The following is a 12,545-nucleotide window of genomic DNA, read 5'->3' as shown; positions in this document are numbered from 1 at the left end:
CTGTAACTGATTAATTCTGCACAAGCTCAGTGCAAGATCAATAAATATGCTGAAAGGTCTGTGTTGAAACATCAGCTTTGGGCAGTGTACCAACGCAAAAGCTTAATTTAGGCAGCACACTATACAGTACTGTTCATGGCTCAGAAGTACCACAAAAGGTGATCTTGATTTTTGTTTTCATTATGTGCTCCCTGTGTTCACATGGGTTTCCTCCAGGTGCTGTGGTTTCTTCCCACAGTCTAAAGACATACAGGTGTGAGCATTTGTATCCTTGTGTGCCCTGTGATGGACTGGAGTCCCATGCAGGTTGTACCCTGCTTTGCACCCATAGCTTGCCAGGATGAGCTCTAGCTCCCCCACAACACTGTATTGAATACAACTGTTAGAATATGGATGGATGGATTTACCACATCCACACAAATGAAAAGTAGATTGTTAAGAAACTGTGCTAAGCATTTTAAGATTAATAGTATCTATGAAACATACATTACAGAATTTGTGTTTTCACAATAATACAGTATATCCTAATTTCCTTATGTTGAATGAAACCTTTGTATACTGAAATGTTTAAGCATGCATGATTGATTGGCAACCTTTGATAAACATCAAGCCTCTCAAACTCCAGATAAAATATTTAAATATACAGTATGTGGGGCTGACACTCAGTTCTTGTTTATATTTCACTTAAAAATAAATCATGTTAATAATGCTGTCAAGAACATGGGAAGCATCAGGCTGAAATGACTAAATCTAAAGCCATACATTTAACTTAAACTTTAAACTATATTGCTGGAAGAAAAGATGATATAGTGCCTAAAGCAACAGCAAATAATCTTCCTAATCCTGAATGAGCATACGCCATTTTGTAAAGACATATTAGACTGTTAGTGTACTTAAATATATGTTTAGTCTATTCAAAGGTTTCATCCAGCATGTCTGTATCAGTAATCACACTGAGATTTTATTTCAGTAATTTGTAAGTATTTTTTCATTATGATTCACATACTGTAAATACTTGTAAAAGTATATGCACCTCTCTAGGTAAACGTAAATATACAGTATTTAATAAATTAGGGACAGATGAATCTTGGCTGTGAGTTCAAAATATTGCTACCTAATGGAATGATGTAAGTTTTACCCCATCTCTGTATAGTATGTTCCACAGCAGAGGCATCTTTAGCCTCTGGAAACTGCTCTGAGAAGAGTTTTTTTAAGATAGGTACCGTGTAATGTGGCATTATAAAAAAAGCTTTGGAATATAGTTATTATAAAATGATCCAATATCCTTTGAACTGTAGTCTATATTTGATTTTTGTTTCATACTGCTTTCATTCTATAAACATTTTTGTTAATGCCACATACTGTAAGTGACTTTGCCTTACTTTTTATAATTATATTTTTTATTACGTCTCTCAACTTTTATTATGTGCTGAGATTTTCAGTACCCAACATAAATAGATAGAGATTTCACAAACCAGAATGTAATGCCTTGGGCCAAACATTTGCTCAGTGAAGACTTGTCATCTACAGTAGTATCTATGTTATTGTGTCTCTGTTTTTTGTCTGCTCGATTTAATAGGTTAAACAACCAAAATGCTGACATACTGTAGGTCTATTAGAGTCTTCACTCTGACATTTTCTCATGACCGCCTAAGGAGCTTTGTACTGTTGCTATAGCATTTGTTTATGCTGGAACTAATAACATAATTCATAACATGATGTGGGCTGTACACTCTAAGTACTCCAAAAACATGTTTAATCAGAGTAAATTTTGAAGGATCTTTATTAGCACTCAGAGCTGAATTTAAAAGCTGAAGAATTAGCTAAGGAATATTAAACTTTGCATTTAGGAACTTACAGGATAGAAATGACAACAGTATGTGGCTCTCTGACTCTATTAAGAAGCAGTATGATGTTATTTTTATATCATTAAACAACCAGCAAGTAAACACAATAGTTGGATTAAATGCCTTCTTTTGTTCTGTAATCATAAAATAGTTGATGCACACTAAGCACTTCTAGTATGCCTGCTATTCTAACTTAAAGTTTTCTGCTATTCAGAATTTTTTAATATTAAGCCTTTGTTCTCTCTCTTGTGATATTTTTGTGTCTGATTATCTTGGCATGTGTAGTTTGCAAATATTTCCTTCCAGTATTTTAAAAGGTATTTATTCAAAAATACAAATATATTATTAATAAGTGAACTTTAATAAGTGAACTAATTTAATGCCAAACAAACAACAGATCAATGTGCAGTTCTGGAGAAGCAAAATTATTCATTTTGCTGGAACATAACATACAATGCATATATCTGTATTGAATTTCTATTTTTCATAGGCATTATATATTTATTTTGTATGGTCATTAATATAAAATATTCTGTATATCATTTCAGTATAGCAGCCTATAAATAAGATAAGATCACTTTATTCGCCATATACTGTACAATCTCTCGCATTAGGAATGCTCTCCATCAGACACGGAGAGAGAAGCTTGGGGTCAGTGCAAAGGGTTAGCCATTATACAGCACCACTGAAGCAGTAGGGGTTAAGGGCCTTGCTCAGGGGCCCAACGGAGAAGGATTCCTCTGCCGGCTGCGGGATTTGAACTGGCAACCTTCCAGCCACAGGCGCAGATCCAGTGCTCCACCCAGAAGAAGTTGCTTCAGTTCCTTTTAGTTTCATTTTAAGAGGTTTTAATAATATAATGAATATATTATTACTGAAGGATGTACTATACTATAGTTGAGATACTGTAGAAGCATGATAAAGAATCAGTTACATAAATTGTATTTTTATTTTTATTTATTTAGCCATCGTTTGTGTGTTAACAAGTTGTTATACATCATACAAAACATTTAGTTAAAAAATCAGTTTAACACACAGTCAGCTACTTTAAAACAACTTGACATTTACTCAGTACATACAAACAATGAAGACATTTACAGTATATGTCATCTGACAATCACAGCTCACAACAGAGATGAAAATGTTGAAATGTTACAGTTAACTAGAAAATTGCACTTAGTTGTGTACACACAACAAGTAATATGGATTTACTATTACATTATAGTTAAACATTAATCAAGGGAGTGACTTTACTTTAAAAAATTGGTGTTCAGTCCCCTGTCATACTGAGAAATCAATACATTAGTTCTGAAACGTCATTCTAAAACAACAGCATTCCTTCAATTAAAACATTTTCATTTTAACCTTAAGCATAATATTTTTAGTATTTAATTTAAGTGGCCTTTTAAAGTGGAGATTTTTAAAATTAAAGTTTATTATATTTATTTTGATATAATTTTGATGTAGCTGTTGTGAAAATATGTACTGTATGCTACTATAAGATTGAGGATAAACTTTCAGTTTGTGTTTCATGGCTTTTTTTCTAGAAAACAAATACTGTATATAATTATAGACTAATTTTGATGAGATAGTGTACTGAGTCAATACGGGGATATTTTAGTAAAAAAATAATCACTCACATGATTGTATAGAGCACAATATCAAAGAAAAAATACCATATAAACATTTTTTACAGAATAAAATACAATACAATACAATACAATAGGTGGTATGCAGAATATTACAAAAATAAATGTTCCCCTTTGTTCCAAATCATACAATCATTCTATATATCCTTGGCTACTTAATAAGACTTTCTGGGAAGTGATAAATGAGCACTTTTGTTTAATTTAGTCTCCAAAACAAAGTTTGTTGCCCTAACCTTTGGTGCTGATAACAGGCAAAAAATATCCACTTATTATGAACAGACATAGACACTTGATAAACAAAATTGAGCTACAAATGATTTTATCTTCCTTTCTGCTTAATTTTAAGGATATTTTTTCTTTTGGTTAGACTCAAAATAAAAGGTGATCAAGCAACTATTCTCCTGAATTTAGCAATAATTTAAATCTCATTAGCTATCACACAGCTTTGACAAATAGAGGACATCTGTGAGCTAATAACAATGTTGGTTAAGTTTATGCAAAACAAAAATAATCAGATTATTCAGATCAGATCAGATAGAGTGCTGATTTAATATTAGTTTTGGACACAAGAATCAACAGGGTGTTTAATTAACCCTGTGCACCCCTTTAGGGCAAAAGTCCAGACCATACACTAATTAGCAGTTTGTCAGCTTTATAATCACAAAGCATTTGTTACTGTTGAAAAGAAAGAAAAATGTTTTCTTAAACATAAAGCACAGCTGTGTATTGAGAAAAAAAAGGTAATTTCTGAAGGCTTTTTTATAGGTTATAGAGTTTAATTCAATAATAGTCACATGTCACATGAAACTGCTCTGCCAATATGCCTTCATTTAGAATGGTGCTGTCAGATTGTCTTTCATTTGTGTCTGTAGTTTTATGGACATTATCTGTGTTTGTACAAATTATTCAAAAATCAGATATATACTGTATAGACAAACAGACTAAGACAGTGCTGTGAACAAGTATTTGATTATTTTGTCCAAGTACAAGTAGTATACAATTATCATTATCTTGGCAAATACGGAAAAATCCTACAGTATATGCTTTATACAAAACTAGAAAGCTGGAAAAATAAAATAGTGATAGATTTAGAAAAAACAGAACCAATTGCAATAATCAAACATGAAGAAGTAGCACATAACCTTGTGTGATTTCCTGAACTAATTTCATGAAGAACAACACCCCAATGAATAATGTGATTGAGGATGTTTATTAAGAATTAAGGTATTGTGAAATTTGACTTATTCCACTTGGTTTAGGGCCAGTCGACTAGGCCAAGGCAAGGACCCTCATGCAGAGCGATTAGCTAACCAAGGGGCAGCTGCAAAGATGTGGTGGAGAAGGGATGCTTGCAGCAAAATGTGAAAAGAAGGGCAATGGCTGCTTATTCTGTGTACAGTATATATATACTGTATATAGTTTTGAGAAATGAGCTTGGGAAAGATTATGAATTAGAACAGGGCAAAAGGCTTGGTTATTTTCATCCCTCCCGAACTTCAGCTAAGCTCTTTCATTCTGCTGTGTGGCAGTGACAGCTCATTTAAATAAGATCCTCATTTACATACTGGAAGAACAGCAGCAAAAGAAAAAACAATATTGATATCTTACCTGGCAGTTACTCAATACGGCAGACTTAAAATTGTTAGATATTCCCATACAGCATATGGAGGCTTCTTTATTTGGTCATTTCTATGATTATTCCCTGTTCTTCATGTTTAGTGTTAATTGCAGAGGGAAGAGTATTTTTTAGATCTAATGTTGACTGTTAACATTAGCCACTGTACTACACTTGAGATGCATAATAATGCAGAAATAAAATTAAACAGCAAAACCTAAACAGATGTACTGTATTTAACCACTATTGGTAGTCTAATAAAACCTTTAAGACACTTAGCATGTAAAGAAATATTATGTCTAGATTATAAAATAGGATTATAAAATAAAACATGATCTTTAATATTTAGCCAATGTTTATATTGAATATTTAGAAGGTACAAATATATTTTTCCTTAAATGTCCTGACTTTTTTCTTTGATATGCCATTTGATATGGTTCAAAGTATATAAAAACTACATACAAAAAAATGTTACGTTACCAATGTTTCCTCATGACATTTCCTTTATGCATTTTTGTCAAGATCAGTATGCATCTATAGGCTCAGTTTAAACTCAGATCACAATAAAATACTGGGTTGTGACATAACCCACTGTAACAGTCATTGTATATAGAATTAAGATCGATATTGACATACGTCATAAACATTGTGATCAAAGTCACTTTACAGCTACATTTCCAATTACAGATAAAACATAAACTACTTTTACTGTTTCATTGACACATCCAGGAAGTCACCGTCTTCAATCACAGAGAATTCCTTATTCACCTCCTGTACATAATTAAAAAATGAGACTTCCTTTCTTCCTTGTGAAACTCAGACCATCAGCCAGTGATGAAGCTGTGGAAATAGATATTTAAGAAATACAGAAAACAAAAGTACATCACATTTGATTGACAATTCAAAGGATCTACTGTAGGACCAGATGCATAAAACATTTTGGCAATGTGTTGCTTCATCTTAGACTGTCTTAGGAAAATTAAATTAAGACACAAACATGTTAAACAGTAATTAAACCATCTTAAACCTATACTGGAAGTATTACAATTTTGTGTTACATGCTAACAAAAATTGACTGCAACACTCTAAAGCAAGTTCTGACAACACTATCAGAAATATAAATGAATTAAAAATGCATTGACAGTCATGTAAAGTCCACATATTCTTGCAGTACTTGACTCTGTAATATTTAAGCCATAGTTTTTGGACAAAGTCTTAAAATGGCTGCTTAGTCCTTAGTATACAGATCCTGTTTTTCTTCAATATATGTAAATGCATTTGAGGTGAATTTAAATGGTAAAGGATAATTGATAAAACATAACAAAGATTTGTCAATCACAATTATTTTACATTTTTATAAAATGAAAAACTAAAGGCTTAGGTAAAGTAACTGACAAAACATACTGTGAACTGTCGAACTTCGCCATTTTCCACTAAGTGATGCTCTTTCTCGGGGGTAATTGCATATGCTAATTTCTGAAACAAAAAGCCAGATGTTTCATTAATTTATTGCATAACAAAGTTTCTGCAATACATATAAATAAAAGATGTATAGCATAAAAAGTATGTGCTTGTTTTTTTTGGTGGTAATATCTGTACATCATCATTGTGCATTCTGGTACTTCACAGATCAGTGCATACCAAACATTCTTGGTAAAGCCAAAAAAAGTATCTTTGCATGATAACAGAGTTTTACACTATGTTTGCATGCCATTAGGACTGCCTCTGACTATGACTGAAGCTGGAAAGGCACTTTACTGTGTACTACTGTCATAATTGTTTTCTTTAAGCTTAGTGCTCATAAGTACTGTTTATGATATGTTTATGTTATGTTTATTGAGAACATAAGCCAAACTTTTAAGTGCTAAAATTAACCAAGACCTATAGCAAAAAGAATGTTGTGGTGCCTTCTACTGTTAATCACTTTTCTGGCTCATATGTGGTAGGCAATTATTGTACACGTGTAGTATTTATGTTTGCCACCTCTGTCATTGAGAAAACTAGTATCTAGAATCTTTTAAACTCTTGAGTTCCGAAATCAGTTAATAAAGGCAGAAATGTAGCATATTTGTCTTTACAAATACAGAAATTAATACAACAAATCCATACAACAATTTTTTATGTAGGACATACTACTGTACTTACATACTACTTCCAGGTGGAGTTGAAATTTTAAATTTTAAACTCACTGACCAGTCTTTTGCAAATAAGGATTTTGATACATAACAGCACATCCTAAAATCTTGAGGATTTGCAAGTTAGATGTAAGAGAAATAGATCTGATCTGAATCATCTCAGTAAAACTTCATGGACATTAGTTTGATGTGGTTAGGAATATCCATGCCCTTAAAATCACAAAAAGCTTTATATAATGTAAACAAACTTTTTTTTCTAATATATATTTTAAGAAACAATAATTTTGTAGAATTTAGCTCATATTTTTTTTTCATCTTGTTTAATATAATGATAATTTTACCAGGCTGTTACTTGAGATTAAAAATCACACACACATAATTAAGCAGTAAATACAGTTAATATAGTTTTTCTCAGGCATGTTAAAAATATTACATAAAATGAGAATATTTTAGATATTAAATAAATACAAACCTTGAATAACTGGAATAAGTAAATTTACTTAATTTAAGGATTTTCAGAGTTTATTCACAGACCATGATTCACAGGAAGAACTTTTTTCCTAAACTGTGTATGAACTTTAAGTCTTATAAACTGCATAATAGTTTAAAAAAGACTAGATATACTGTTATTATGGGGATTTACCCAGAATGGCTTTGCACAGACATGGCACGTATTGTAGTTGTGACTCATTTTGCAGAAAAATAGAGGTGTTCAATACAATGTTGTAACAGGTCATAGTTACTGTACATTTAATTATGCCATATGCATAAATCTATATACTGTACATATACATAACTTTTCCTACCCCTTTTTTGGAATAGAAAATACAAACTCCTAATATTACTCAACAAAAGGAAAAACATTTAATTATGTTTATTCCATGCTGAAAAAAGAAGTAAGAAAACACAACGTTTCGGCCGTGGAGCCTTCTTCAGGTTCTTCACACCTGAAGAAGGCTCCACGGCCGAAACGTTGTGTTTTCTTTCTTCTTTTTTCAGCATGGAATAAACCCATTACTTGTTCCTTTGCAGCCTACGCATGCTGACACAGCTACCCACCTGAACTACTTCAATGATGTTTTGCAACTGTTAAATTAGAATACTAAAAATATTAATTTCACTTTCCAATTTATTTAGTCTTATTTTATTTTAAGTGAAAAAAGCAAGTCAATTTAGCATGAAGGTAAGGGTTTTATTTACAGTACATGACCTGAAGTGTTCTATTGTAAATACTGTATAATCAGTTTTAATACCATAAGTACAGTAGGTACCACAAATAAATAATTGTTTCTAAAGATATCCTTAAATTTATGAAAGTGTATCTTTTGTTAAGAAAATCTGTTCTTTATGAAAGTTTCCTAGAAAATTTTTATACTTACATCTCGAAATGTTCCTGGTAGAACACAGAATTTGTAGATGGCATATATAGGTACCATTGTCATAGAGGATATGGCTACACACCAGCCAATCATGTTTGCCCAGACTGGAAACACATATGTTCCATAATAAGGAGGGTTAAATGTTGCAAAGCTGACAACCACCATAAACTAAAAGATAAAACAAAAGGAGAACACCATTCAAAGATGACTACGATTTAAAGAACAAAAGAGAAAGAAACGTCCAGTGTTGGAAATCAGAAAGCATAATTCAAAATGTATATAGTGACTTTTGTAATGTTTTAGATTAAGTTGTATGGATAAAGGTTTAATAGACATTAATTCATAGCACCTATAGATATGCAGTAGTGTTCGTGCTAACCCTAACTGCAATCTTACCCTAACCCTTAAACTAACCCTAAGATCACTACTACTCAATATCTCATCATTCAGGTACCATGTCCTTCCAGGAAGTTGGCCATCATGGTCTTCCACTGGTCTTGGTTTCTGGCTGCACCCAACACTTCATTTGGCATGATGCTCATGTTCTTGTTTGTGCTTTTCAAGTAGATTTCTGTTGGTCTCCGCCTGCTCTTTTTCCCTGCTGTTCTTCCAGTAATGATGATGTTCTCAAGTTCTTCTTTCCTCAGAATGTGCCCCCTCAGAACTGCAGCTGCCTACTGAATATCTGTGGGTGCTTTTATAACATATTTATTATTTATTCCCGTGAACCTCAGTGTTTACACAGTGATGATTAATAATAATACAATTTGATTATGAGCATTTTCAAGAAACTCAAAATGCTGTACAGTAGCACAAATAATGCACAACAGAAGCAAATAGAAAATGAAATAAAACATATAGCAAATTGATTTAGTGAAACTAGGTTCAAGATTATATTCCACACTTAAGGTTTTAGTTGAAATATCTTTACAAGATTTTGACATGTCAACAGTCTCAGAGTCTCCAGTACATTTGGGGAATCAGTTCCATCAAATTGTTGCCTCACACGAGAAGGTTCTACCAACAGCAGATGCAAAAAAGACATTTACCAGTTGGCTTCTGGCAGACAAAAAGGGTCAAATGAACAAAGGGAAGTCTCACTGATCTGTAGATATTTTCCCATGCAATCCAGTAGGCTGCCATAATAAAATATAGGACATTCTATTTAATAACAGAGTATCTCTTAAACCTTTATATATTCAACTTAATCTAAAAAATGATTAGATGCATAATCATCAATTTATGTGATAATTCACATAATCTTGCTTGATGATGTGAATGCTTTTCTCTTGCTTGATTTTCTCATCATCTTGAGAAAAATGAAACTGATGAAACTTGGTATTATAAGGATCAATAAATATGTCTTAAAATTGACAGAGTAAAATAATATTTTTAATTAGTTCAAGGTGTATAGGTGTTAATATTTTTACACAAACCTTTACCATCAATTTGGTGCAAATCCCTCTTTCTACTACTAAGTACAGAAACAGAGCTGATTCACATTGTCAAAAATATTAAGAAGCTCATAAACCCAGGATAAAATGATGATTCTACCTCAAAGAAAGTGGCACGTTTCTGTTCACAGTTATTCACTCAGAGGTCTCATGAAAGTCCAGAGGTTTGTGATTGTGACCAGAACTAAATTTCCCCAAAAATTATAACCAGTCAGAATGTGCTACTTATAGAAGCAGAAAATAAAAAAAGTTTCTGTCTAATTAACTATGTCTATGAAATATTAACACAGTTCTATAAAATAAAAATGGAGAATTTGGAGAATTGTATGCTTGACCAATAAAAATCTCTTAGCACCAGGGGGCAGTATTTAAAATTGTTAATTCTTACTAGATTCTTGGTTAAATGATCTCCAGCAATCTCAAGACAACAAAATAAATATTGTAAGAAAATCTCAAAAGTGGTAAATGTGGGTCAAGCCAACACAGCATTTTTAGCTTGGAAAGTTAAGACATTTTAATGTAAGTGTTAACTAGACATAAGTATCTTAAGTATCTTAGATCATAAAAAGTAATCTACCATCTCTTGCCAGACTGTGTCACATCTATTGCTGCAGATAAATATCTCCCACCATACCTTTTTTTTCTTCTTCCAATCTGAAGATGCTATCTATTAACATAATTACTATGAAGTTCAGAAACAGTTTTTGTTCTATAGCTATATGAACTGTTTAAGGCTAGATCTTTTATAATTTATTTTTTGTACAGTATGTGCAAAATATGTGATGTTTTGCATGAGTATAATATTGAATTGAATGGTAATGTAGTATTAGAGTAAATTCTTAATGCATTCTTGTGGAAATGCAGTCTTGTGGCAAATTAATTATCTTTATTTGCAACCGAAGCTGTAAATAAGTGCACGTTTCTCAACAATAATCAATGGTGTGATGATATTGTCTATGTCATTAGATTAGGTGAACAGGCTTGTATGTGCTTCAGTGTTCCACAGTGTAAATCACAGGAAAAAGTTATTTATTTTAATAGATGTGGAATGTTTCTTGTGGCTGCTCACTGTAGACATGCACTGTAGACTGTAGATTATTGAGAATTTTTATTTAAGAATTAGTTTTTACAATAGTGCAGTATGTTGAAGCAGCAATTACATTTTTTTATATTTTTGGCATTCATTTTGACATATGTTGTGACATCAGTGCTGTGACATACTGTATAAATTATCCTCCTGAGTGATCTGATCCTAAGATACAGTACTGTATATTCTACCAAATTAAAAGATACTGCATTAAATGTTTTATATCACATTACAAAGAAAATATCACTTTCTATGTGTTTGGACTTTTAGCCTTCATGGTTCAATTAAATAAAAACAAACCAAAATATTGACTTACCAATAGGAAGCAAGGACTTACAAACTTCCAGCACAGTCTCCAGTACAAGCCAGGTCGATGACCTATCATTTCCTTTATATCATCACTAAACCGATCAACTCCTTAAATAAAAACAAAGATTTGTGTATTAAATACTGTTACAAGCTACTGTTATCAAAGTCTGGTATCTAGTCCTAAACAGAGAGCCTGGTAACACTGGGTAGAATTCAAGATGTTTACGTACAGAAGCTGTCAGTGTGCTCAGAGACAGATGATCAAAGAGAATCAAACGGTTTCCTCTAGTTTTCTCTTGATTAGAAGTTACAACACAGAGAATCACAGCATAAAAGGTAGGACTAAAAAGGATATAATAGAAAGGAGATAGATACAGAAAGAAGAAATACCCTCATGCTTCTCTTCCTCTTAACTTGTGCTTTGGGAGAAGATATTGTTCTGAAAAGTAGACCAAATTCTGACTAAGTAATATGAACCCTGTAATACAGAGCTTGCTGTCCTGAGGCCGTGATTCCTCTGGCCTCTGAGATGCAGTGTAATTTTTACAGTTAACTTACAGTTTAAGTTTAATGTTGTATGTTCAATGTTGGTGTTGTTTTGCTGTGTTACTATTCACTGTTAATAACTATTTGTCTGATCAAATTTTGACTGAAATCATTACTTCTGCTAGTGCTGTACCAGAGAAAAAGAACTACCAGAATGTGCCCCAAAATTATTAATCGTTTTGGGGTATATCTTTGACATTCAGGTATCAGAGTTTATTTTTATTATTATTTTATTTATTTCATGCTGCCTCCATGTTTTAACTACAGTATGTATGTGGTTTCCAAAGTTTTAATACATTTTTCATATATATATATCAAAATTAAAATTAAAAACCTCAAATACAATAAAAGGACAATAAAATATCCACTTCATAATACCTAGTTTAGCCAGGATAACAAGTATTTTTCGAGTAAGTAAGAGAAATGTGAAGAATGTGATTACGGCATTTCAGTCCATTGCAAAGCAGCAAAGACAAGTTAGTAAAAATGACTGTGTTGATGATATAAGAACACATAAATGTTTA

At 32.2% G+C, this 12,545-nt stretch overlaps 1 protein-coding gene across 1 annotated transcript in view; it reads right to left on the bottom strand.

Moving 5' to 3' along the window:
* Positions 1-2,794: 2,794 nt before the first annotated feature.
* slc6a3 (solute carrier family 6 member 3) overlaps positions 2,795-12,545 on the bottom strand; it is a 31,508-nt gene continuing 21,757 nt past the window's right edge. The window contains exons 11-14 of the mRNA XM_088928434.1: positions 11,483-11,583; positions 8,626-8,793; positions 6,516-6,587; positions 2,795-5,951 (exon numbers count right to left, since the gene is read on the bottom strand). Coding sequence (XP_088784560.1) covers positions 5,928-5,951; positions 6,516-6,587; positions 8,626-8,793; positions 11,483-11,583 — 365 coding nt within the window. The 3' untranslated portion in view covers positions 2,795-5,927. The remainder of the gene's footprint in view (positions 5,952-6,515; positions 6,588-8,625; positions 8,794-11,482; positions 11,584-12,545) is intronic.

The sequence above is a fragment of the Atractosteus spatula genome, chromosome 12 (genome assembly GCF_055471065.1).
Source record: "Atractosteus spatula isolate fAtrSpa1 chromosome 12, fAtrSpa1.hap1, whole genome shotgun sequence".
NCBI classification, from domain to species: domain Eukaryota; kingdom Metazoa; phylum Chordata; class Actinopteri; order Semionotiformes; family Lepisosteidae; genus Atractosteus; species Atractosteus spatula.
Note: the sequence above shows the minus strand (reverse complement) of the source record. Positions and strands in the feature narration are given on the sequence as shown.